General features: G+C 40.7%; 3 protein-coding genes across 3 annotated transcripts in view; 1 reads left to right on the plus strand and 2 right to left on the minus strand.

The window, feature by feature from the left end:
- Positions 1-8,991, minus strand: part of ADAM9 (ADAM metallopeptidase domain 9) — a 158,157-nt gene extending 149,166 nt beyond the window's left edge. Inside the window, exon 1 of the mRNA XM_032413360.1 lies at positions 8,462-8,991. Within this exon, the coding sequence (XP_032269251.1) occupies positions 8,462-8,558 (97 nt within the window). The 5' untranslated portion in view covers positions 8,559-8,991. The remainder of the gene's footprint in view (positions 1-8,461) is intronic.
- Positions 8,992-9,071: 80 nt separating this feature from the next.
- On the plus strand, positions 9,072-16,437 carry TM2D2 (TM2 domain containing 2). Its single transcript, XM_032413362.1, has 4 exons — positions 9,072-9,413; positions 10,227-10,314; positions 12,581-12,696; positions 13,908-16,437. Exons 1-4 carry the CDS (start codon positions 9,187-9,189, stop codon positions 14,119-14,121), a joined length of 645 nt encoding a protein of 214 aa, XP_032269253.1. The 5' UTR covers positions 9,072-9,186; the 3' UTR covers positions 14,122-16,437.
- The window catches only part of HTRA4 (HtrA serine peptidase 4), an 11,510-nt gene continuing 6,545 nt past the window's right edge, over positions 16,263-21,227 (minus strand). Inside the window, 2 exon segments of the mRNA XM_032413361.1 lie at positions 16,263-16,850; positions 20,984-21,079. Coding sequence (XP_032269252.1) covers positions 16,685-16,850; positions 20,984-21,079 — 262 coding nt within the window. The 3' untranslated portion in view covers positions 16,263-16,684.

Raw genomic sequence — 21,227 nt, forward strand, 5'->3', positions numbered from 1 at the left:
CATCATATAATTTTGTTCCTGAATATTCTGAATGAATCTCTAAGAAATAAGGACTTTAAAAAAGAAATATGGGGCGCCTGGGTGGCTCAGTTGGTTAAGCGACTGCCTTCGGCTCAGGTCATGATCCTGGAGTCCCTGGATCGAGTCCCGCATCGGGCTCCCTGCTCGGCAGGGAGTCTGCTTCTCCCTCTGACCCTCCCCACTCTCATGCTCTCTCTCTCTCATTCTCTCTCTCTCAAATAAATAAATAAAATCTTTAAAAAAAAAAAAATAAATAAAAAAGAAATATGGTTATTACACATAAAAAAATTAACAATAATTTTTCAGGATCATCAAAATTTCCCTGATTGTTTCAGAATTTGTTTTTTTCCATTGATTTGTTGAATTAGGATCCAAACAGGTCCATACATTTATAAGGCTCTTTAACTTATGGAAGTCCTTTCTTCCCCCCACCCTCTTTTGGGCATTTATTTGTGAAAGAAATTCCACTTAATGAAATTACTTCATACATTGATCCACTGAGTGAAAAATGTGTCTGTTCTTCCCTCAGTCTTTCTGTTTGTGTATTCTAGTCTTAAGCCTTCTCATACTGAATGTGTTTAAATATATACAGACATACAGAGATATGGAGCATTGAGGTAAGGACTTGCAACTTATTTCCTGCACCCCTCAATGTCTGTATTGTTTGAATTTGTTTTTACAATGAGTAATTCGTAATCCCTGTATTACTTTTGAAATTATAAGGGGGAAAATAGTATTTGTTCAATAAAAAGGCATAATCTATTTAAAGTACTGATTATCTAGCATCTCCCAAAGCTCCTGCCTTTTCATCAGCCTTACTAACCTCACACCTACAAGGCTCCATTCTTTCTTACCTGGTCTCCCTACTCCCACTCTCCTCCTTTGGATCCAACCCGGGTGCTCATTCACTCATTAAGTTTTATGCCCCTCAGATTTCTCAAATACAGATTAAAATGAAGCATTTACAGCTAATTTTCTCCAAGATATCACTGTATATAAAAATGTCTATAATCTTGTCTAGTTTGGGACTTTAAAAGATACAACAGGAAAATAAATTGTATCCTATCCAATACAATACATATCATACTAACAGTTTTCAAACTTTTTACCCACCTTTAAACCCCTTATGTCTTTATAATATGGCATATAATGCTATCTAAAGATGGCTTCAAGTCATTACATAAAAACACCAGAAATGGACTCCAATACTCACAGTAAAGTGACCATGGGCTAATCCAAAGCATATTTACGACCTACTATAATAAAATATCATTCAGATATTTGGAGTTGTTAATTGGGAAACCATGTCAAAAGAAATCCATGGCCCATAGGTGCAGGCTTCACTAGATAGAAATATCCTTAATCCTATATTAACTGAGGTACAGGACTACTTCCTCACCCAGAATGAATCTTTCAATGACCTTTGTTGTTTTCAAATTCCTAAAAATACAAGTTTCAGTATTACCCTAATTTCACGCTGGATGATGATAATCTGTTCAACCACTAGGACAGGCACCTGAAAAGTGAGGTTATGGAACTAGACTCTTGGGCTCTCTGGGCAATAGAAATTGATAAGAAGCCAAACAGGAATTTTCTTTTTCTTTTTTTTTTTTTAAGATTTTATTTATTTATTTGACTGAGAGAGACAGCGAGAGAGGGAACACAAGCAGGGGGAGTGGGAGAGGGAGAAGCAGGCTCCCCAAGGAGCAGGGAGCCCGACGAGGGGCTTGATCCCAGGACCCTGGGATCATGACCTGAGCCGAAGGCAGACGCCCAACGACTGAGCCACCCAGGTGCCCCCAAACAGGAATTTTCAAGCAAGGCTTTTATCAGGGGCTTTGAGGGAGCAAAAGGCAGACTGCACAAAGCAAAGTGTCCTTGGGCTGGCTCCCTGAACAATGGCCAGGCAAAGTTTTTAGAGCAGCTGAGGTGGGAAAGGAGTGACAACTAAGCACGTAGGGGTGGGGAAATACAGGAAATTGGGCCCACAGACACAGTTGACAAATCATGCTTCATATACAGTATGTTTCATTTGCATGTTAAGTTTCCACCTCTGGGCATAATTTTTAGCATTATATTGAGGAGAAAAGTCGGCAAAAAGTCAGAGCTGGGGTCCATTTGGCTCTGACTGGTCTGGTCTGGTTTTTGTAGGAGCACACCTGGTGTAAATTGGGTCCTGAAGCTTGTTTCCAGCTTGTGGCTTCTGACTTCCTGTTCACATACAGCGACCTACAAGCTGACTAGAGAAATGGGTTATTGCCATTGGTGCTCTGCGGGGGCCCGATTTTTCTGCAAGTGGCTGTTCTGTCTCAGTGGTGCAAATAGTTGGCAGGAATAAAATTCTTTTAGCAGGTAATAGATTAGACACTCTGTGTGACAAAAAGTAAATCATTGTATACATTTATTTGCAACTTCCTGTGACTTGAGAATTATTTCACACTAAAAAGTTTTTTAAGTAAATCATTACAGGCAAGGATATATACGCTAACAGGTTCAGGGAACTGTTAACACTAGAAGCTAAACAATAAAGAAAATTCAAGTTTTTTCATTACAACTCAGAAGAAACATCACAAAGAAAAAGAAACATCTCAGAAAAGAGAACTACAATTGGGCAGGCAGATATTTAAAGAGCTTTCAATTTGAAACAGGTTAAATGACTTTATTTTTTTTTGTCAGGTCTGAAACTATGGATCTTTCTGTGAGACTGTTAACAAAGAGTAACAATCTAATATAGGAAAACAAGATACAACATTCTTTCTGTCCTTCTCATTTTAAAGCATAATTCTTGTTAGGAAAAAAACACCACCACAATTAATCATTTGTTTTTAATAAGACTTTCAAAATTATAGCACCCAAAAATAACTTCTGTATGTATAGCTGTTATTCCAATACTGACTTCTTGGTTTTAAAATCCAAGGATCTTTCTGAGTGCCATAAGGAGCTCCAAAACATCATAAGAAATGTACATATTTTTTCCCAAATTCCTTTTTTTATTTTTTAATCCCAAATAGTAGCAACTTTCTCACAAGAACCAAAATAACATGTTTCCCATGTTACTATAAAGGAAGTGCATGCACATTATTTGTATAAAGCTTCAGCCTCAGCACTGCTGACAGAAAATTCTTTGCTGTGGGGGGCTACCTTGTGCAATGTAGGATGTTTAGTAGCATTCATGGCCTCTACCCACTAGATGCCAGAAGAACCATCAGTGTGACGACTAAAAATATGCCCCAGACGCCTTCTAGGGGCAAAACTACCTCCAGCTGAAAACCACTATAAGGATATAGTTCACAACGAAAATAAAAATCTTAATACAATCAACTAGCAGAGGATACAAATTTGTTATTTTTGAATTTGACAGAATAAGCACACCGTCAAAAATCACATTACTAGGAAACATGGGCTGGAGATAAAAATAAGAGCTGAAACATGAAACTTAAAGAGTCTTCAACTTAGTGAAAGAAAGGGAAGGGTGTTAGTTGCACTTCTTTATTCCTCTAACTCCTTAGATCTTTTTATGAACTGTGTTTTGAAGGAAGTCTAAGTATATGTTTCATAATAGTAACTGTAGTAGAGGGAAACAAGTTAAAAGAATTCTACTTAATTGCAAAGCAAACAAATGTGAACAAAAGTCATGGGCTTTTCTCCTTTCCTTCCTGCCTATTATGTAAACAGCCACCTTTAAATACTTTCACTATATAAGATAAACCTGAGTTCCACATAGAGCATGAATAAAATAATTTTGTTGCCCGAATTATTTCAAAAGAGAAATTATTGTAATTAAATCTATAAAACCCTGTTCCTTTGGGCTACGTATTTCCATTCCATTCACAAGGTCAACCCCAAATAAGTATATATCATATATTAATAACTATATTCAAAAATATTTATAATCTCAATTGCTATGTCTTACCTTCTTACTTTTTTTGAGTGTTATAATTTTTTTTTTACATTTACCCATCTTCACATTTAAAAAGAAACAGAGCTTTTGCTGTTGTTTGTTTTTTAGTGCCCCTATGGGAAAACCACCAACCACTTCTAAGACTTAATGCCCTCGAGAACTTAAGTTCCTCTAGCAAGGAATTTCAGTTTCTTGAGACAAAGGACGATACCTTGTAAGGACAATATAATTTATGGATCATGTGTTTCCTGCTCTGATACAGTAAGTATTCAATGACTACGTGCTGAGTAAATGACTTATCTTTACGGCCATTCATAATAGACCTCCTAACTGTTAATCATCATGTACAACCTGAATTAAGCTTTATTTTCATCATTAATATCTTTTATGCCAATTCTCCAGAAATCCATGTGGTCCACACATTTGTCATTTTAACATCAATGCTCTATTTCATTGTATGGCTCTGCTATAGGCTGCTTAGCCACCCCTCTCGGATAGCTGGGATCCGAGCTTCTACTCACAAAGGTTTCTAATGTATCAGTGAAGCCAATGGAGCAGCTCTCCAGGGGTCTACCTGCATAAGGGTTCTCCGGAGCTACTAAAAAAGGAAGGGGGAAAAACCTCCTAAAATGAATTAAACCATGAAAAATCTCATTAAAAGAAAAATGTGTCGATGGGAAAAAGGCACTTCCCATATACTGTCCTACAGTATAACAAATGTCTGGCAGTGGCATCATGTTTACTTCTTATAAACTAAGATACTCGAATTCTTATGTTAAGATAAACATAAACAAATACAAAAACATACTGCATACTTAAAAACTGACCAAATTAAGCGAACTTCTCAGGTTTCCTAACTCATTCTTAAAAGGTCTGATTCAAGCAGTATCTCACACATGATCACTTCAGAAAAATGATTTGACTAAAATAACAATGTCACAAAATGAGAAATAAACTAGAATAATCTCTCAATATGCAAAAAAGATTGTACAATTCAAAGTGATACCAGGAGGACTAGATCTACTTTTGAGGCAGTCCTATAGCACTGACTCAAAGGATAGCATAACTCCAAGACTCTGAGATATACTACATACCAAAAGGAAAAAAATATCAGGAGGCTATCTATGTCATTATATCTGAGGTTGTGCATATTCCAAGAAAAAGTTCTCAGTTACTTAGAGGTTGCACCTTCGGAGAAATTCTATAATAAACCAGGATTTTTAACAAAAACAAATATAAAGTCAACTTTGGTGAGATAAAATTTAAAATGCTTTTTGAAAATTGTCTGGAACCCAGCAACTTGTTTTGTATATATTTCAATTATAAATGTTTTCTTTTTTACTTAAAAGTTGGAAAGCAGGGGCGCCTGGGTGGCTCAGTCGTTAAGCGTCTGCCTTCGGCTCAGGTCATGATCCCAGGGTCCTGGGATCGAGCCCCGCATCGGGCTCCCTGCTCGGCGGGACGCCTGCTTCTCCCTCTCCCACTCCCCCTGCTTGTGTTCCCTCTCTCACTGTGTCTCTCTCTGTCAAATAAATAAAATCTTAAAAAAAAAAAAAAAAAGAGCTGGAAAGCAAAACTACCTTTAAATTTAAAAGACTGCTTTCTCCTTTACAGCAAAAACACAAAGATATCAAATTCAAATAATTTGCTGGCACCCAGAACAAAATTAGAATGGACTTAAATTCTTACTATGTAGTTTGTTTTATAGTGATTCACCATGAGTAAGCTTTAAAACTCAATGTTTTTAGAATGCTAGTCTTTAAAAAAGAAAAAAAAATTCTAGGTCTGCATCATAATTACTACCTTAAAAAAGAAAATTGGAAAAGGTTTCATACCCAATTCCTTTGTTATTTTTTCACAGTGATATAAAGTTACCTTTGTCAGCCTCTGGTTTTTTTTGTTTTTTTTTTTTAAGTTTACTGTAAGTGTCAGCCCTTTGGAATTTATACTGCATTTCCTCATTGACAGAACGTTATAAATGGTAGTGAAGATCCTACCAAAACCTATTCAACTTCTAGTGTAACTAATGTGTGGGTGGTACTTACTGAGTCCTCAAATTCCTCCTCATTAACAGAAAATGTTTCACTGCATGTTTTAAACATCCTGTATTGCAAAAATTTAGTCAGCTGATTTTGGAGGAACATTCCCCTAGAGAAACATGAGTTGACTCACTGCTCACTATTATAAAAGCCTCTCAACTGGTCTCTCCCAGCCTCCAGTCTCTCCCTCCTGTATTGTCCTCCACTGCTTTGCCAGTTATCTTAATCGTAAATCTAGTTATGTCATACCGTATTTGAAAAACCTTGTTGCCCAAAGAACTTCCTACAGGGTAAAGTCCAAACCCCTTAGCATAGAAGGCTCTCCCCAACGGTATTTCTTCCTTGCATCCCTTTCATGTAGACCACCTGCAGACATTCTCTTCATTCCCTAACAAGTCATGTTCTTTTATCCCTCCACACTCTTGCAAAAACTCTTTTTTCTTAGAATGCACTCATATCCTTTGACTTGAACATTCCCTAATGTAGATGGGTTCAAGTAACACTTAATACTATAAACTTCCCCCAAGGTTTTATACACCTCCCAGAAAGACTTTGCACATTTGGTCACCCTATGCCCCTCCATAAGCATTAAGCATGGTGTTTTACAGGAATTCGATAAATGTTGACTAAATTTTGAAAGCATACCCACGCTTAAATGAAGGATTGGCCATAAATTGTTAAAGCCATGGTTAAAACCCATAAGGATATTCTAGGGCCGCGTGGGTGGCTCAGTCTGTTAAGCATCTGACTTCAGCGCAGGTCATCATCCCAGGGTCCTGGGATCCAGCCCTGACTGGGGCTCCCTGCTCTGCATGTAGTCTGCTTCTCCCTCTCTCTCTGCCCACACCCCTCGTGCTCTCTCATGCTCTCTCTCTCTCTCAAATAAATAAATACAATCTTAAAATTTTAAAAAAAATCCTAAGGATCTTCCATTCACCTGTATGCAAGTATCCAATAATACATACATTAACATTAAAAATATAGTCTTATTTATATTTGCAAACACAGAGAATCATGGATTACTAAAACTCCAAATGTAGGGGCGCCTGCGTGGCTCAGTCGTTAAGCGTCTGCCTTCGGCTCAAGTCATGATCCCAGCGTCCTGGGATCGAGCCCCGCATCGGGCTCCCTGCTCGGCGGGAAGCCCGCTTCTCCCTCTCCCTCTCCCCCTACTGTGCTCCCTCTCTCGCTGTGTCTCTCTCTCTGTCAAATAAATAAATAAATAAATAAAATCTTTAAAACTCCAAATGTATATTGTACTTCACCTTATAGATTGGTAAATGTTAACCGTCTATGAAAAGCACAGCAAAAACAGTGTTAACCAGAAAAGATATGGTGTCTTCCCATTCATTGAAGTTTCAGTATTTCGAGCTTCAGAATTCCGACTACGAGCCAAATTTACTTAATTGCAAAAAAAAAAAAAAAAAAAAAAGAGAGAGATACAAAAAAATGTAATTAGTTTCCTGAAGGTCAGCAGTCCTACATGGAAATCTTCCATCATCACCTCTGAGCAACTCTCAAGGCAACCTTTAATAAAAACCCTCATTCTCCATCATACTTCACGGCTAATAAAGAAAATAAGAGCCATGCAAACAATAATTTAATGCAAAAGCCAAAATAAACGAAGCTGTTTCCAGAAAGAAGCTATAGAGTGTTAGCAATTTGTTTCCACTACGTTTGGGCATCTCCAGGATAAAAACCTTACATATTCAAGGAAGTTTCACAATTCAAAAGCAATCTCACATAAACGATTTAATTCTTACCACAATCCCGTGATTTAAACAGAGCAGGGATTATTTTTACGGATTTACGGTATTACGAACCCTGTAAAAATGCAGATAAAAAGACCGTTTGGCTATAGAAACATAGCACTTCGCTTCCAAAAATAAGTACTCTTTTCTGTAACAACAAAATGGCCCAAGACAAATGAGCAACCCCCCTTTATTCCATCACTAAATTTAGTTCGGTGGACATACTAGAGACTCCGCTATTAAAATGAACGTCAAAATTTCAAATTATGATAACCTGGAGCAAAAGTTCCATCTCCCGGTCTCTTTCCAAGTGACATTAACTCCACAAGCAAAACCAAGCTCCATTTCTCAAAGCAGTTTAAACAAGAACACACCCTCGGCGCGCACTCAGACTCCAAGGCTTTCAGCCGACTCCCTGAGGTCTGAGTCGGTCCCAGAGAAGTCCCAAGAGAGTCTGGAGAACCCAGTTTTGAGCGAGATGGGGGTGGGGCGCACTGCAAAAGGCTCTGCCAAGCCGGAGACGGAGTCAAAGGGACCGGGCAGGAGGACACTGCCAAGAAGGATTTGGGGCGCCAGACCCCGAGCCTCGGGTCCGAGCACTCTCCACACACAGCTGGAGCGGCTCCGCCTCCCGACCCCAGTCCGGTCCCCAGCCAGGCCCCTCCGCTCCCAGGCACTATAGGGTAACTCGGAGCGTCCCAGCCCTAGGAAACAGAAATCTCAGAGGTCCCTGGGGGGCGAACACCCACCTGGCCGAGCCCCACCGAGAACTGGGCCCACCAAGCCAAACAACAGCAGCCACTGGAGCCGGAGGACCCCAAAGGGCGAGGCCGCGCCCGATCCCATCGCGGCAGATCCCGCAGGTTCCACTCAACACTCGGTCGCCTCCGCCTCCGCCTGCTCCATCATTTCCCAGCCCTGCCGGGGCCCCAGAGCTGGCCGGGATGCGCGCGCCCGAGACGAACACGCGCTCGGCACTGACGCAACTCGGCTCCTGTCCGAGCTCGCTCCCGACATCGCACTCCCTACGCTGACGTAGAGAAAAATCCAGTCGCCGGCGGGAGAAGGGGATTTCTGTCCCGGCCGCTAAAACCCTCACTAGCCTGCCCCGCCCCTTCACACTCGCTGCCCCGCCCGCTGCCAGTCACGCCCCGCCCTCTCTGCTCCCAGGCCCGCCTACTTTGGGCGTGGAAGGACCTGATTGGAGGAAACACTAAGAGTAAAAGGAGGTGGAGCGCGAGACCCAGAAGTAGAATTAAGGAACAGAAATGAAGGGCAGCCCCGCCCCCCTGCGCAGCCTTTTCTGATTGGCTTGCGGGCGTTAGGCGGAGCGTCGAGCTGCGCGCCCATTGGCTGCTTGGTGGCGAGGAGTGAGGCTCGGCGGAGAGGCCTGACCAGGCAGTGCTTGCTTGGGTTGGATGTGCCGGCCCGGCTTTGTGGTTGAGGTTGGGTCTCAGCCACTGGGCCCGGGAAGATGGTGCTAGGTGGTTGCCCGGTGAGTTACCTACTTCTGTGCGGCCAGGCGGCTTTGCTGCTGGGGAATCTACTTCTGCTGCACTGTGTCTCTCGGAGCCATTCGCACAACGCTACCGCCGAACCCGAGCTCACATCCGCTGGCGCCGCCCACCCAGAGGGCTCCGCCGGCGCTCCGAGCTGGGAATATGGCGACCCCCACTCTCCAGTCATCCTTTGCTCTTACCTGTAAGCTATCCAGTCGTCGAGGCGGAGTTGGAGATGGGGCCAGGGATATATGGGTGTTGGGATGGGGGGAAGGGAGGCTGCTTTTTTTTTTTTTTTCAGACCCTCTCCACCTGAGGACCTGATAGTCAACACGCGGGAGGTAAATTTCATGACAGGTTTCTCACTCCTCTCACCCATGCAGGGGAAAACTTTGTGTGTCGGTGGTAGATCCTTTGGGATCCCAAAAGAGGAGAACTAGGGCGGAGTGACATCATACAGTCTCCGGAAGAAGGGTACGAGGTTGTGCCTTCTCTATCGTGCTTCCTTTAACGAAGGAGAATCCATCGTAGGTGCTAGTTATGAGGCACAAATAGAGTAAATTACTTGTCCTTGCCTACAAGGCACTTTCTTTTAAAAAAGCAGTATCCTAACCGTTGCAGAACCAACGGTTCTGCATTTTTAACATCTCTTTTTAGTCAATGAGAAAAGGCGTTTGGGAAATGCAAAGAGAACTGGGAATCCTTTAGCTTCAATTTTGCTCTCATAGCTTTGTGGCTCTTTGCCTAGGAAAGGGAGAAAGCCATGGGAGAAGTAGAATCCATGTAGAAATAGAACCAGAAGCACTCCCCTTCCCAATAAAAGGATCATTTGGATGGCTATTTGACCTGCTGTTCTTCAGTCTAACTGATAGCATCTCTTGCCTTGGGGATCAGTCAGAATTAAACCCTAAGAAACTTGAAGAAATCTCTTGCCTGTTTTTATTATATACACGTAAACAGCCATTTGCAAAAACTATATGAGAATGATGGTCATGATCTTACTGGTAATTTACAGACCTGATGAATTTATAGAATGTGACGACCCAGTGGATCATGTTGGAAATGCAACTGCATCTCAGGAACTCGGTTATGGTTGTCTCAAGGTGGGTTTTTATTTTGTTTTATAAGCAAACTCTTCCATAGAGAAATAGTACTGACTAAATGCTGTTACAAAAAAGTATAAGGGGTATGAAGTTACCTATTTGTAGACTTCATTAGAATGACTTACTGGAAATTTCCAGCACGGCCAGCATCAGTGACTGAACAAGACATTTCGTTTCCTCAGGAAGAAGCAATGTCTGTCCCAAACTACCCAGGTGCACAGACCAACCTGTCTTTGGTTCTTTGGGCTGAGATTGACTGATTTAAAGCTATTATGTCACCTCCTCATTATTCTTCAAGTGTGCACTTTCCTAAAAGAACAAAAGGAAGGCTTATGCACTTTCTAAAACCACTATTGGATTGAGCTGTATCTTTGTTACACATGCATCTGGGGCAAAGCTCCTTTTGCCAATGATCTTTCTTTTCACAAGGCAAGCAGTTTCCACCATGTCCTTAGGAAATAGATGGGGTCTATCAGTATCTGCCTTTGTAGGAGGTTATAGTATTCAAGGAGAAGCCTTTGGTAACAATGGCCTCTTGGAATGGAAAAAAAAACATTCAGTTCCATTAATAACATCCTAGTTAGTCTTCCCAAAACCAGTGAAGTTCATGTACCTTCTCCTCATTCTGCATAATGCAATTCAAGATTCAATCAGGTGTAAGAGAGTTATGGGAAAACATGGTTTGTACTAAATCAGACACAGAGGAATAAACCTGAAAGTAGTAAGACCAAAAAGGCAACTCTTACTGCAGTCATGTGTAAAGAAGTATTTTCGGGGCACCTGGGTGGCTCAGTCATTAAGCGTCTGCTTTCAGCTTAGGTCATGATCCCAGGGTCCTGGGATCGAGCCCCGCATCGGGCTCCCTGCTCGGCGGGAAGCCTGCTTCTCCCTCTCCCCCTCCCCCTGCTTGTGTTCCCTCTCTCGCTGTGTCTCTCTCTCTGTCAAATAAAATCTTTATTAAAAAAAAAAGGAATATTTTCAGTACAATGAGATTTTGTTCTGTTGATAATTATCAAAGAAGCTTTTGAAGGTTTGAGTTAGCGTTGTATAGAGATCACTTACTTTTGCCCATTTTATTTTTTTTAAAAGATTTATTTATTCATTTGAGAGAGAGAGAGCAAGGGGGGTGAGGGGGGCAGAGGGAGAGAATTTCAAGCAAACTCCCTGCCGAGCGTGGAGCATGGATGCAGGGCTTGATCCCATGACCCCGAGACCACGACCTGAGCCGAAATCAAGAGACAGATGCTCAACCAAATGAGCCACCCAGGTGCCCCTACTTTTGCCCATTATAATTAAAAACTGAGTTGATCCTGTCAGGCCACTCAAACTGCCACTTTCCCCAGGAGTCCTAGACGACCAGTACTCAGGCACCTGAATCCCAGGGGAGGTATGATTTACAACTCCCTTTCCTTTGAGGAATGCACCAATGAAAATAATAGTGACGTACTTAATGGGTGCCAGTGGAGAATGTACAGTTGTGCTTTCTCTGCTAGAATTCAGTTACATAAATGGTAAGAAGTCCTGTTCTGAAATTTTTTTTTTTAAGATTTTATTTATTTATTTGACAGAGAAAGACACAGCGAGAGAGGGAACGCAAGCAGGGGGAGTGGGAGAGGGAGAAGCAGGCTTCCCGCCGAGCAGGGAGCCCGATGCGGGGCTCGATCCCAGCACCCTGGGATCAGGGCCTGAGCCGAAGGCAGACATTTAACGACTGAGCCACCCAGGCGCCCGTTCTGAAATTTTTTGCTGAAATTTAAACTTATACAGGAATGTACTATAGCTATATGATAATCACACATTCACAAACTAAGAAAAGTTATGAGTCAGATGATATTCTGAGGTCTTTTCCTAATTATATTCATTTGTATTATATATAAAACAGCCCTCTAATACACATTGACGTTTTAAATACCCATTCCCAAGTGCTCAATAATGTGCTCTTTCCTGTAAATATAGGATAATTAAAACATTGTGTTCATCTATTCTAAGTGGCATTTAATGAAACTGATTATAAATTTTTTCACTATATTAAAGAAGCTAGTCACAAAGAAGAAGAAAAAGTTTATTTAAAACAACATACAGTTAGGGTGGAACAATTTAAAATCACTTGAATCACTGAATTCCTTGCGCTTGAACACAGCTTTACCCCAACTTTGTTAGTATAATTATTGTCCTGAGTCACCTCTTATTAATGAATATAAAGATCTATTTTGTGTAACTTGCTTTGGTGAGTTTGGGTTGTTTTGTTTTGGTTGTTACACCACAGTTTGGTGGGCAGGCCTACAGTGATGTGGAACACACTTCTGTCCAGTGCCGGGCCCTCGATGGGATTGAGTGTGCCAGTCCTAGGACCTTCCTACGGGAGAATAAACCTTGTATAAAGTAAGTGTTACTTTGAATGGGGTAGTTGGTACTTGGATAGAGGTAGAGCTGTTTTCCTTGTCATCTCGTGATGTGACTTTTTCTTTTATCTTAAGTGTTAAAGGGGCAACATGATTACTACTGTGCATAATCCATGGATAGGGGCGATGTGGTTATAAACAGAAAGGACACTGCATTTAAGATCCTAGAGGCCATTAGTTCTAAATGTCTCTTTCATCAACTAGCTAAGTGCCTGTGGAAGCCCAGAGACTCTGTCCCTCACCTACAAAATAAAGGAGTTGGACCAGTTGATCTAGCTCCAAAATTCCTATGATAGACCTAAATCCTGTAAAAATAGCCTTAGTATTTGAGGAATAAAGGTTTTAGTTTATTTTTTTATTTTTTATTTTTTTTTAAGATTTTATTTATTTGACAGAGAGAGACATACCGAGAGAGGGAGCACAAGCGGGGGGGAGCGGCCGGAAGAGGGAGAAGCAGGCTCCCCACTGAGCAGGGAGCCCGATGCAGGACTCGATCCCAGCACCCTGGGATCAAGACCTGAGCGGAAGGCAGACACTTAACCGACTGAGCCACTCAGGCGTCCCAGAGGAATAAAGGTTTTGTTATGAAAAGTGTGGCTCTCTCTCCTGGAAAATAAGTTTATCTTAAAGAATTAGGGTCATTTCTGTAAATTTTGCTGGAAGGCACAGAATGTATTTATATCAGTTGCTAATGGAGAGTCTGTGGTGTTTAGTGACGATATTGGAGCAGTTGCAATGGAGTGTTAATCACAGTATGTAAGACCTAAGTCCTTATTGAAGAAACCTCATTTTTAGTTGCCACAAAACAACAGAAGGGTATATGGAGATCGGTGTTCATCTGAGGAAAGATGACGACATTTCCTTAGAGAACTGCATTCAGAAGTGCGGCCTCAGGAAAGGAGTCTGAGTCGGGGAGGGATGTGGGCTCAGACCCTACTCCTCCCAGGATGCCTACAGAGCATATGTGCTTGATTATTTCTTGTCCAATCAAACTCAGTATTTGTTCCTTTCTTTATGTCCTAGGTAGTACTCTTTTGAGAGCCCAGGCCAACTCGAGATTTTCTTTTTGGGGAGGATAAGAGGCCACAGAAGGACTACTGCACCATCTTTTCACTTATGTTAAATTCATTAGTCACTAAGTGTTTTAATTTTCATGGGGTAAACATCTTCCTTTTCATTCCTTCTGTTTAGATACACGGGACACTACTTCATAACCACTTTGCTCTATTCCTTCTTCCTGGGATGTTTCGGAGTGGACCGTTTCTGTCTGGGACACACTGGCACAGCAGTAGGAAAGCTGTTGACACTTGGAGGACTTGGGATTTGGTGGTTTGTTGACCTTATTTTGCTTATTACTGGAGGGCTGATGCCAAGTGATGGCAGCAATTGGTGCACTGTTTACTAAAAAGAGCTGTTGTCATGGCCCAGAGAGGCATGTCTTCCTACAGGCTCAAAACTCTTCCTTGATAGCAGACCTGATTATTACTTTCCCTCCCTGGAGGGAATCGGTTTGGTTAGGAAGGTTTCTTTGGACTCTGGGTTTTCAACCCAAATTTTACCTTGCAGACTAGAAATGACAAGCAGTGTTTGGGAATCAAGTGTGTACCTTTCCTCCATACAAAATATAAAGGCTAGTGACTAATAAGTTGCAGAGGGGTTTCCATACTGTATTTCTATACATTGCTGTATCTTCAATACTTTGGAGCAAGTGGACCCAACAAGATGAGCAAAGTGAATATTTTTAGCCTTGTGCCTTTTGTGACCCTGAATCTTCATGCAGAGGAGATCTGAAGCTGAACCAGTGAAAATCTTCAGCAGAAGTAAAATGGCCATGGATTTTAATACACACTGAAATTCTGACTTTCTGAATTTAAATTGTGGAATAAATTTTGCCAACCTGGAATGCTGTTTGGTATTTTCAATAAGTAGAGTGAGACTCAAAATTCTGTATGTTTTGCTAAAAGCTAGGCATTTGAAATGAACCACTCTACTAATAAACCCTATTGTTACATCATTATTATGCTCCAGAGGCAGTATATGCAGTACAATAATTTCTTCATTTCAATTATATTTTGAAAGCCCAACAATAATCAGGTCTGTCTGTGTTAAGCTATCCTCTTGGCTATCCTATCTAAAAATTAATTATTTACGAGTTCAGAGAGCCTATGTTGTAGGCTGGTAAAAAAGATCTCCTACAACTAACTATAAAACTATTCACAATTATGTTAGGTAAGTTGTAAAGCCTCGTACCTTTGGGGGGAGAAAAAACAAAATAGATTCTTACTTAAAGGACAGAATTACTGAGTATTGGGTGGAGTCAGGATGTGATTTATGGGGGCAAAAAGAACACATTCGTTCAAAATAAACATGGTACCAGAAGCTCTCGCTGTGGACTACCAGAGTCCATTGTCGGGAAAAAGAGACAGCCAAGCTTTTGCATTCCCAAATCACTGGGAATAAAAGGAAATGTTCTGAATTATAAGTTCGGAGAAACTTAGTTCCCATCCTTTGCAATTTAAGTTGAAAAGAACTTTTAAATATGAAGTAAAAGGAGGACTTTTCGGACAAGTCGAACTAAGAGCCCGATATTTGGGATAAATTCTAGAAACAATCAAGGTAGAACTACTCAAATGTTACTCTCCTAACAGTTGACTTAAAGAACCAAGAATCACAGTTAAGTTAATACTGGATATGCTCTATCATTATGAAGCAGCTTTTCTAAAAGTTTCAGCTTTATTATCCCTGATTATCACGATTACTGTTCTTGTATTATTAAATGGTGAACGTGTAAAAATTAAAACAGATTATTCTGTCTTGAAAATTCTGTACCACATTGAACTTAACCTTGTTTGTAACAGTAATAATTGGTAGATTCTTATTCATAGTGTCTGTACTATAAGTATATAGTATTTTTTAAATTGTTGGAGGTCGTAAAGAAACCGGACCCCCTCCCCAGGAAAAAATGCACATAAACAAAATTTTGCATAGAATTTAAGGAGATGCCATATTTAAAAAAAAAAAAAAATCCTAACTTGTAAGAAAAATCTGGAAAACAAATTAAAATCTTAGCGAAGAAAATAAGATACTACTCTAAGCCACAAATCCTGCCTCATCTTATACTTGTCAAAAAAAATCTCCTCAGGATATTCACAAACCCCATCAAAAGCTATTTTCTTTAAAAACACCAACACTTTGGCAGCTTTCAGACTCAAATCACTAATGTTGCCAGGAGGATGAGCGTGGGTAAGAAGGTCAAAGTCTGTAAGTTATTGAAGGATCTGTCCTATAAAAGAAGCCTTCTCCCAGTCAGAAAGCTTTTGGAGACCACTGCCACGGTGATCATGAGAATCTAGTATTTCTCTGTGACAATCTGCAGTTGTCAGTTTGAATTTGACTTACAAACCGTGCTCATCCTCCATATCTACAAACCCTGGCCAAATGTGGTACAGCCTCAAAAACTGATTGAGAAAGGCAGTGTTATGAAAAATTGGATTTCCTTTGCACTTTGGATTCAGGTTGTTTCTTCATATTTGGTAGGTTTATTCGTGTGTGTGTGTGTGTGTGTGTGTACACACGTTTGTGTTACATCCAGTTTGTGGCTATAGAGAAGTTTTAAAATCCACAAGTGTCCTTCTGTCGAGGTTAAATTAGAAACTGTGCTTGTTTTTCAGTTGTTTCCTGTGTTGAAATAAAATGCTATCAGCTTCCCAGACTTCCTGGCACCATGTCCTTCACTTGCTTTAGTAAGGCTTCTTAGCAATAGTAGAGTACCCCAATCTAATGGTCCCTAAGTGTGTGTGTGTGTGTGTGTGTGTGTGTGTGTATGTGTGTGTGTATCTGTATGTTTTAAAGCATTCATTTTTCTTAGGAAAGAGACCCTAAAATTTGCTAACTTTGGCACATCTTCAGTACAAACCAGGTAATATAGCTTTGGTTTTGTTAGATGATTTCTCTTTAAAGCTGGATACTTAATTGATTATTTCAGGTGTGACTGTCAGGATCAAAGTCTGACTTCCTCGACGAACCATGATGGAAAGGGAATCATTGTCCTTAACAGCTTCAATAACATCGGTTGTGGTGGTAACAGGTTGCCCATTTATGCTGACAATTACATCGTGGTCTCTCAACCCAGAGCTGGGAGAGGGGGGGAAAAGGGACCATGAAACTATAAGTTTTACTTGTCCCCATTTAAAATTTAATGTCGGTCTTTTATGGCACTATTTTGCTGTCATTTTTTTTAAAGCTTTTATTTATTTATTTATTTGAGAGAGAGAGAGCACAAGCAGGGGAGGGACAAAGGGAGAAGCAGACCCCCCACACTGAGCAGGGAGCCCGACATGGGACTCGATCCCAGGACCCGGGGATCATGACCTGAGCCGAAGGCTGACGCTTAACCAACTGAGCCACCCAGGAGCCCCTATTTTGCTGTCAATCAACATACAAACCAGGAAACCAGAAATAGCATCAATCCTTTCACGTATGCGGGCTCTTATAAGATATGCCAGGAAATCACCTGGGGACAACAATCCTATTTACCTTTATAAAATCAGTCTTCTAACAGAATCATGTAAAAAGTTTACTCCTCTCATATATTGGATTTGGTTTGGAATAGGCAATTTAGCTTTGGGTTGTTATCAATCTCTGACCTCTGTAAACCTCAAGCACATTCCTGGTCTTACCAGCAAAGATAAAGAAGAACACAAGCAATATATTTTTTCCCCATACAGTTGTACTCTGATCAGTTTGGTTTTGACAGCCCACTTACTTGCCCCATCTCCACCCACAGTCTGATAGCCCTACTTCCAGTAAGTCAAAAACCAGTCACGCTTTCAAGTCTAAATATTTAAGGCTCTGGTTTTAGGCTCCTTTTCCCCAAAGTTGTGATTATATTCTGTCTCCAATATATTTGCTTCACATAGAATATATATTCTAGAAACAAAAAACACCTCCAAATATGAAACACTCCAATAAATATATAGCCATGCTGATGACTTCTCTTAAAGTCAATAATGGGCTGGAAGAGGGACATCAAATTAAATGACTCCAGGAGACACCATTGTAAAGAAATGGGAAGCCAAAGGAAGGATGCAAGAGGATTACCAAGATATGTGGAATTAATTTTTTTAAAAAATAGAAATTTAAAGCAAGAGGATGTGAAGAGAAGTTTGAGGGCAAAGCTAAAAGCATGGAACACCTTTAGAACAAGGACATCTCAGGAGGATGACTGGGACTGTGCACAAAGAAGAAACTTAATCCGTTGTAGTTCTGTGAGTAGAAAAAGAGAAAGAAACCTGCCAGTTATTACTGAATGTAAACTATGCACCAAAATGAGGGAGTGAGGCTCAGCTAGGATAAATAACCTATCCCATGTCCCACAGCTTGGAAGGGACTAAAGTAGGATTTGATTCTGGGTCTTTCAATCGTGAAAACCCATCTTCCTGCTACTCGCTCTGCCTCTTAGAAACAAGAGAGCAGCTACAAAACAGGATAATCCACGAGCTAAGCCAGATTCCACATCCCTGCATTCTACTTATATGTACCTCTCAAGTTAATTACCTCTCTGTACCACAGCTGCTGTTTCTGTAAAATAATGCCTGTATCATAAGACTTTGGGGGCTCAAAAACGTATGTAAAATACTTAAAGTGATGCCTGACATACAGTAAGTGATTAATAAGTGCCAGCTGTTATTACTGTAATTATTATTATTATTAGATTTAAGTGTATAAAGCCAGAAATAATAGATTTCTGGTTTATCATCAGTGACTTTAAGCAAGCAGTAGTCCCACACTTTAATGTTCATCCAAATCACCTGGAGGTCTTGTTTAAAATGCAGATTCTGATTCAGTGGTGGGGCCTGTCATTCTGCATTTTTTTCTTTTTTTTTTTAAGATTTATTTATTTGAGAGAGAGCATGCGAGTTGGGGGAGGGGCTGAGGGAGAGAGAGAAAGAAGCAGACTCCGCACTGAGCGCGTACCCCGACTCAGGGCTGGATCTTACAACCCTGAGACCATGACCTGAGCCTAAATCCAGAGTCCAAGGCTCAACCAGCTGAGCCTCCCAGGCGCCCTTCATTCTGCATTTCTAAAAAATCCCCAGGTGATGCCAGTGCTGCTGGTCTACAGGCCATATTTTGAGTAGCAAGGACTAGGAGAACTGAAAGAAATAGCTTTGGCCTTGAACCAAAAGATAAAAATAAAGAGGTGGGTCACACCAGTCAGAATGGCTAAAATTAACAAGTCAGGAAATGACAGATGTTGGCGGAGAAAGGGGAACCCTCCTACACTGTTGGTGGGAATGCAAGCTGGTGCAGCCACTCTGGAAAACAGTATGGAGGTTCCTCAAAAAGTTGAAAATAGAGCTACCATATGATCCAGCAATTGCACTACTGGGTATTTACACCAAAGATACAAAAGTAGGAATCCGAAAGGGTACGTGCATCCCGATGTTTATAGCAGCAATGTCCACAATAGCCAAACTGTGGAAAGAGCCAAGATGTCCATCAACAGATGAATGGATAAAGAAGATGTGGTATATATATACAATGGAATATTATGCAGCCATCAAAAGGAATGAGATCTTGCCATTTGCAATGACGTGGATGGAACTGGAGGGTATTATGCTGAGCGAAATAAGTCAAACAGAGAAAGACATGTATCATATGACCTCACTGATACGAGGAATTCTTAATCTCAGGAAACAAACTGAGGGTTGCTGGAGTGGGGAGTGGGGTGGGATGGATGGGGTGACTGGGTGATGGACACTGGGGAGGGTATGTGCTCTGGTAAGTGCTGTGAACTGTGCAAGACTGTTGAATCTCAGATCTGTACCTTTGAAACAAATAATGCAATATATGTTAAGAAAGAAAAAAAGAAGAAGAAGAATGTAGCAGGAGGGGAAGAATGAAGGGGGGGAAATCGGAGGGGGAGAAGAACCATGAGAGACGATGGACTCTGAAAAACAAACTGAGGGTTCTAGAGGGGAGGGGGGTGGGAGGATGGGTTAGCCTGGTGATGGGTATTGGGGAGGGCACGTTCTGCATGGAGCACTGGGTGTTATGCACAAACAATGAATCATGGAACACTATATCTAAAACTAATGATGTAATGTATGGGGATTAACATAACAATAAAAAAAATTAAAAACAAAAAGAGGTGGGGGGAGGGCAGGAAGCAAGAAAGTCTAGAAAAGCCTATGACAAGCCAAATTTAGTAACATGAGACCTAACATTTAGCTATTAACAGTTAGTACCTTATGGTTTCTTCCCCCTACTAAAAGAGTTGCCATAATATAAAAATATAATTGAGCTTTGAGAAGCAAAAGTAGTGAGAGAGGTATACTGAAGAAGTATAAGAGAGGGACCCACCCCTCTTCCCTCAGTAGTTAGTATAAATGTTTAAAAACAAGAGTAAAATCAGCTGGAGCACTTCTTTGATGAGCTGTTCTAGCATTTGCTTTATTAACATTCACTCATTCAGTGCTGGCCTCTGGTATGATCTTCCAGAGTTCAAAGAAAAAAGTGTCCTAAAGTACCTAAAATATGTTCTTAAGCTTTTAGCCCTCTGAATTCTTCCTATTCTTAATAACTAAGGTATCGAAAGTACATTCGGGAATTCCTAGCAAAATTAATTTAAACTTATGCTATTAACTCATCATGAATTCTTGAGCTACAAAAAAACCATTCCCTTCCCAAAAATAGTCCTTCCAACACAAGGACACAAGTCCAAATCAGCACTGTCCAATAGAAATGTAAGGCAGGCCACATACATAATTTTAAATTTCCTGTAGCCACATTTTTAAAAACTTTCTTAATTTTTAGAAATCTTTTTAAAAATAGATGAAGCTCATTTTAATAATATACCTATTTAAGTCAATATGTGTATTATTTTAATATGTAATTTTTAAAATTATTAATGGGTATTTTAGACTGTTTCATATAAGTCTTTGAAATCCACTAGAAACAACCCACACCTATTGTGCTACTATACAACATCTTACACAATGCAGTGATTAAAGTTAAAGGCAGTCCTTCCAAAACAAAGGGTATGTTTCATGGAAAAATCTTTTATATTGAGTGCCTCTGTTTTTTTGTTTTTTTGTTTTTTTACTTAAATAAACTCAAATAAGATTCTGTTCCTCAGTCACACCAGCCACATCTCCGTGTTCAACAGCCATGCGTGGGTAGGGCCACCGTACTGAACGGTGCACATCTCGATCCGACACACCTTTACCATGGCATGCTAGCTGGGCCAAGGCCTGAACTCTTACCTTTCAGCTGCTGTTCCTTGAATCACCTCATACACAAAGACCCCAGAACTCACATCAGGGAAATCTGGATCTTGCCTTTTCATCTCTTGAAGAAGGCTAAGACAAGTCAGAAGAGTTTTCCCAGAAGGTTAAGAAACAATTCATCACCTGAGCCCTGGTCAAAGGCTCCAACTCAACAGGTACTCTTATGTGTTCTACTCAAGGCTCCGGGGGGCCAGTGAAGATTCCAGCAAGCCAGTCACAG

Source organism: Phoca vitulina, unplaced genomic scaffold (assembly GCF_004348235.1).
Source record: "Phoca vitulina isolate PV1807 unplaced genomic scaffold, GSC_HSeal_1.0 scaffold15, whole genome shotgun sequence".
Taxonomy (NCBI): Eukaryota; Metazoa; Chordata; class Mammalia; order Carnivora; family Phocidae; genus Phoca; species Phoca vitulina.

Coding starts and splice junctions, on each gene's coding strand:
- TM2D2 (XM_032413362.1), top strand. CDS start 9,187: ATGGTGCTAGGTGGTTGCCCGGTGAGTTACCTACTTCTGTGCGGCCAG. Junction 10,315..12,580: donor TCGGTTATGGTTGTCTCAAG/GTGGGTTTTTAT, acceptor GTTACACCACAG/TTTGGTGGGCAGGCCTACAG. Junction 12,697..13,907: donor GAGAATAAACCTTGTATAAA/GTAAGTGTTACT, acceptor CCTTCTGTTTAG/ATACACGGGACACTACTTCA.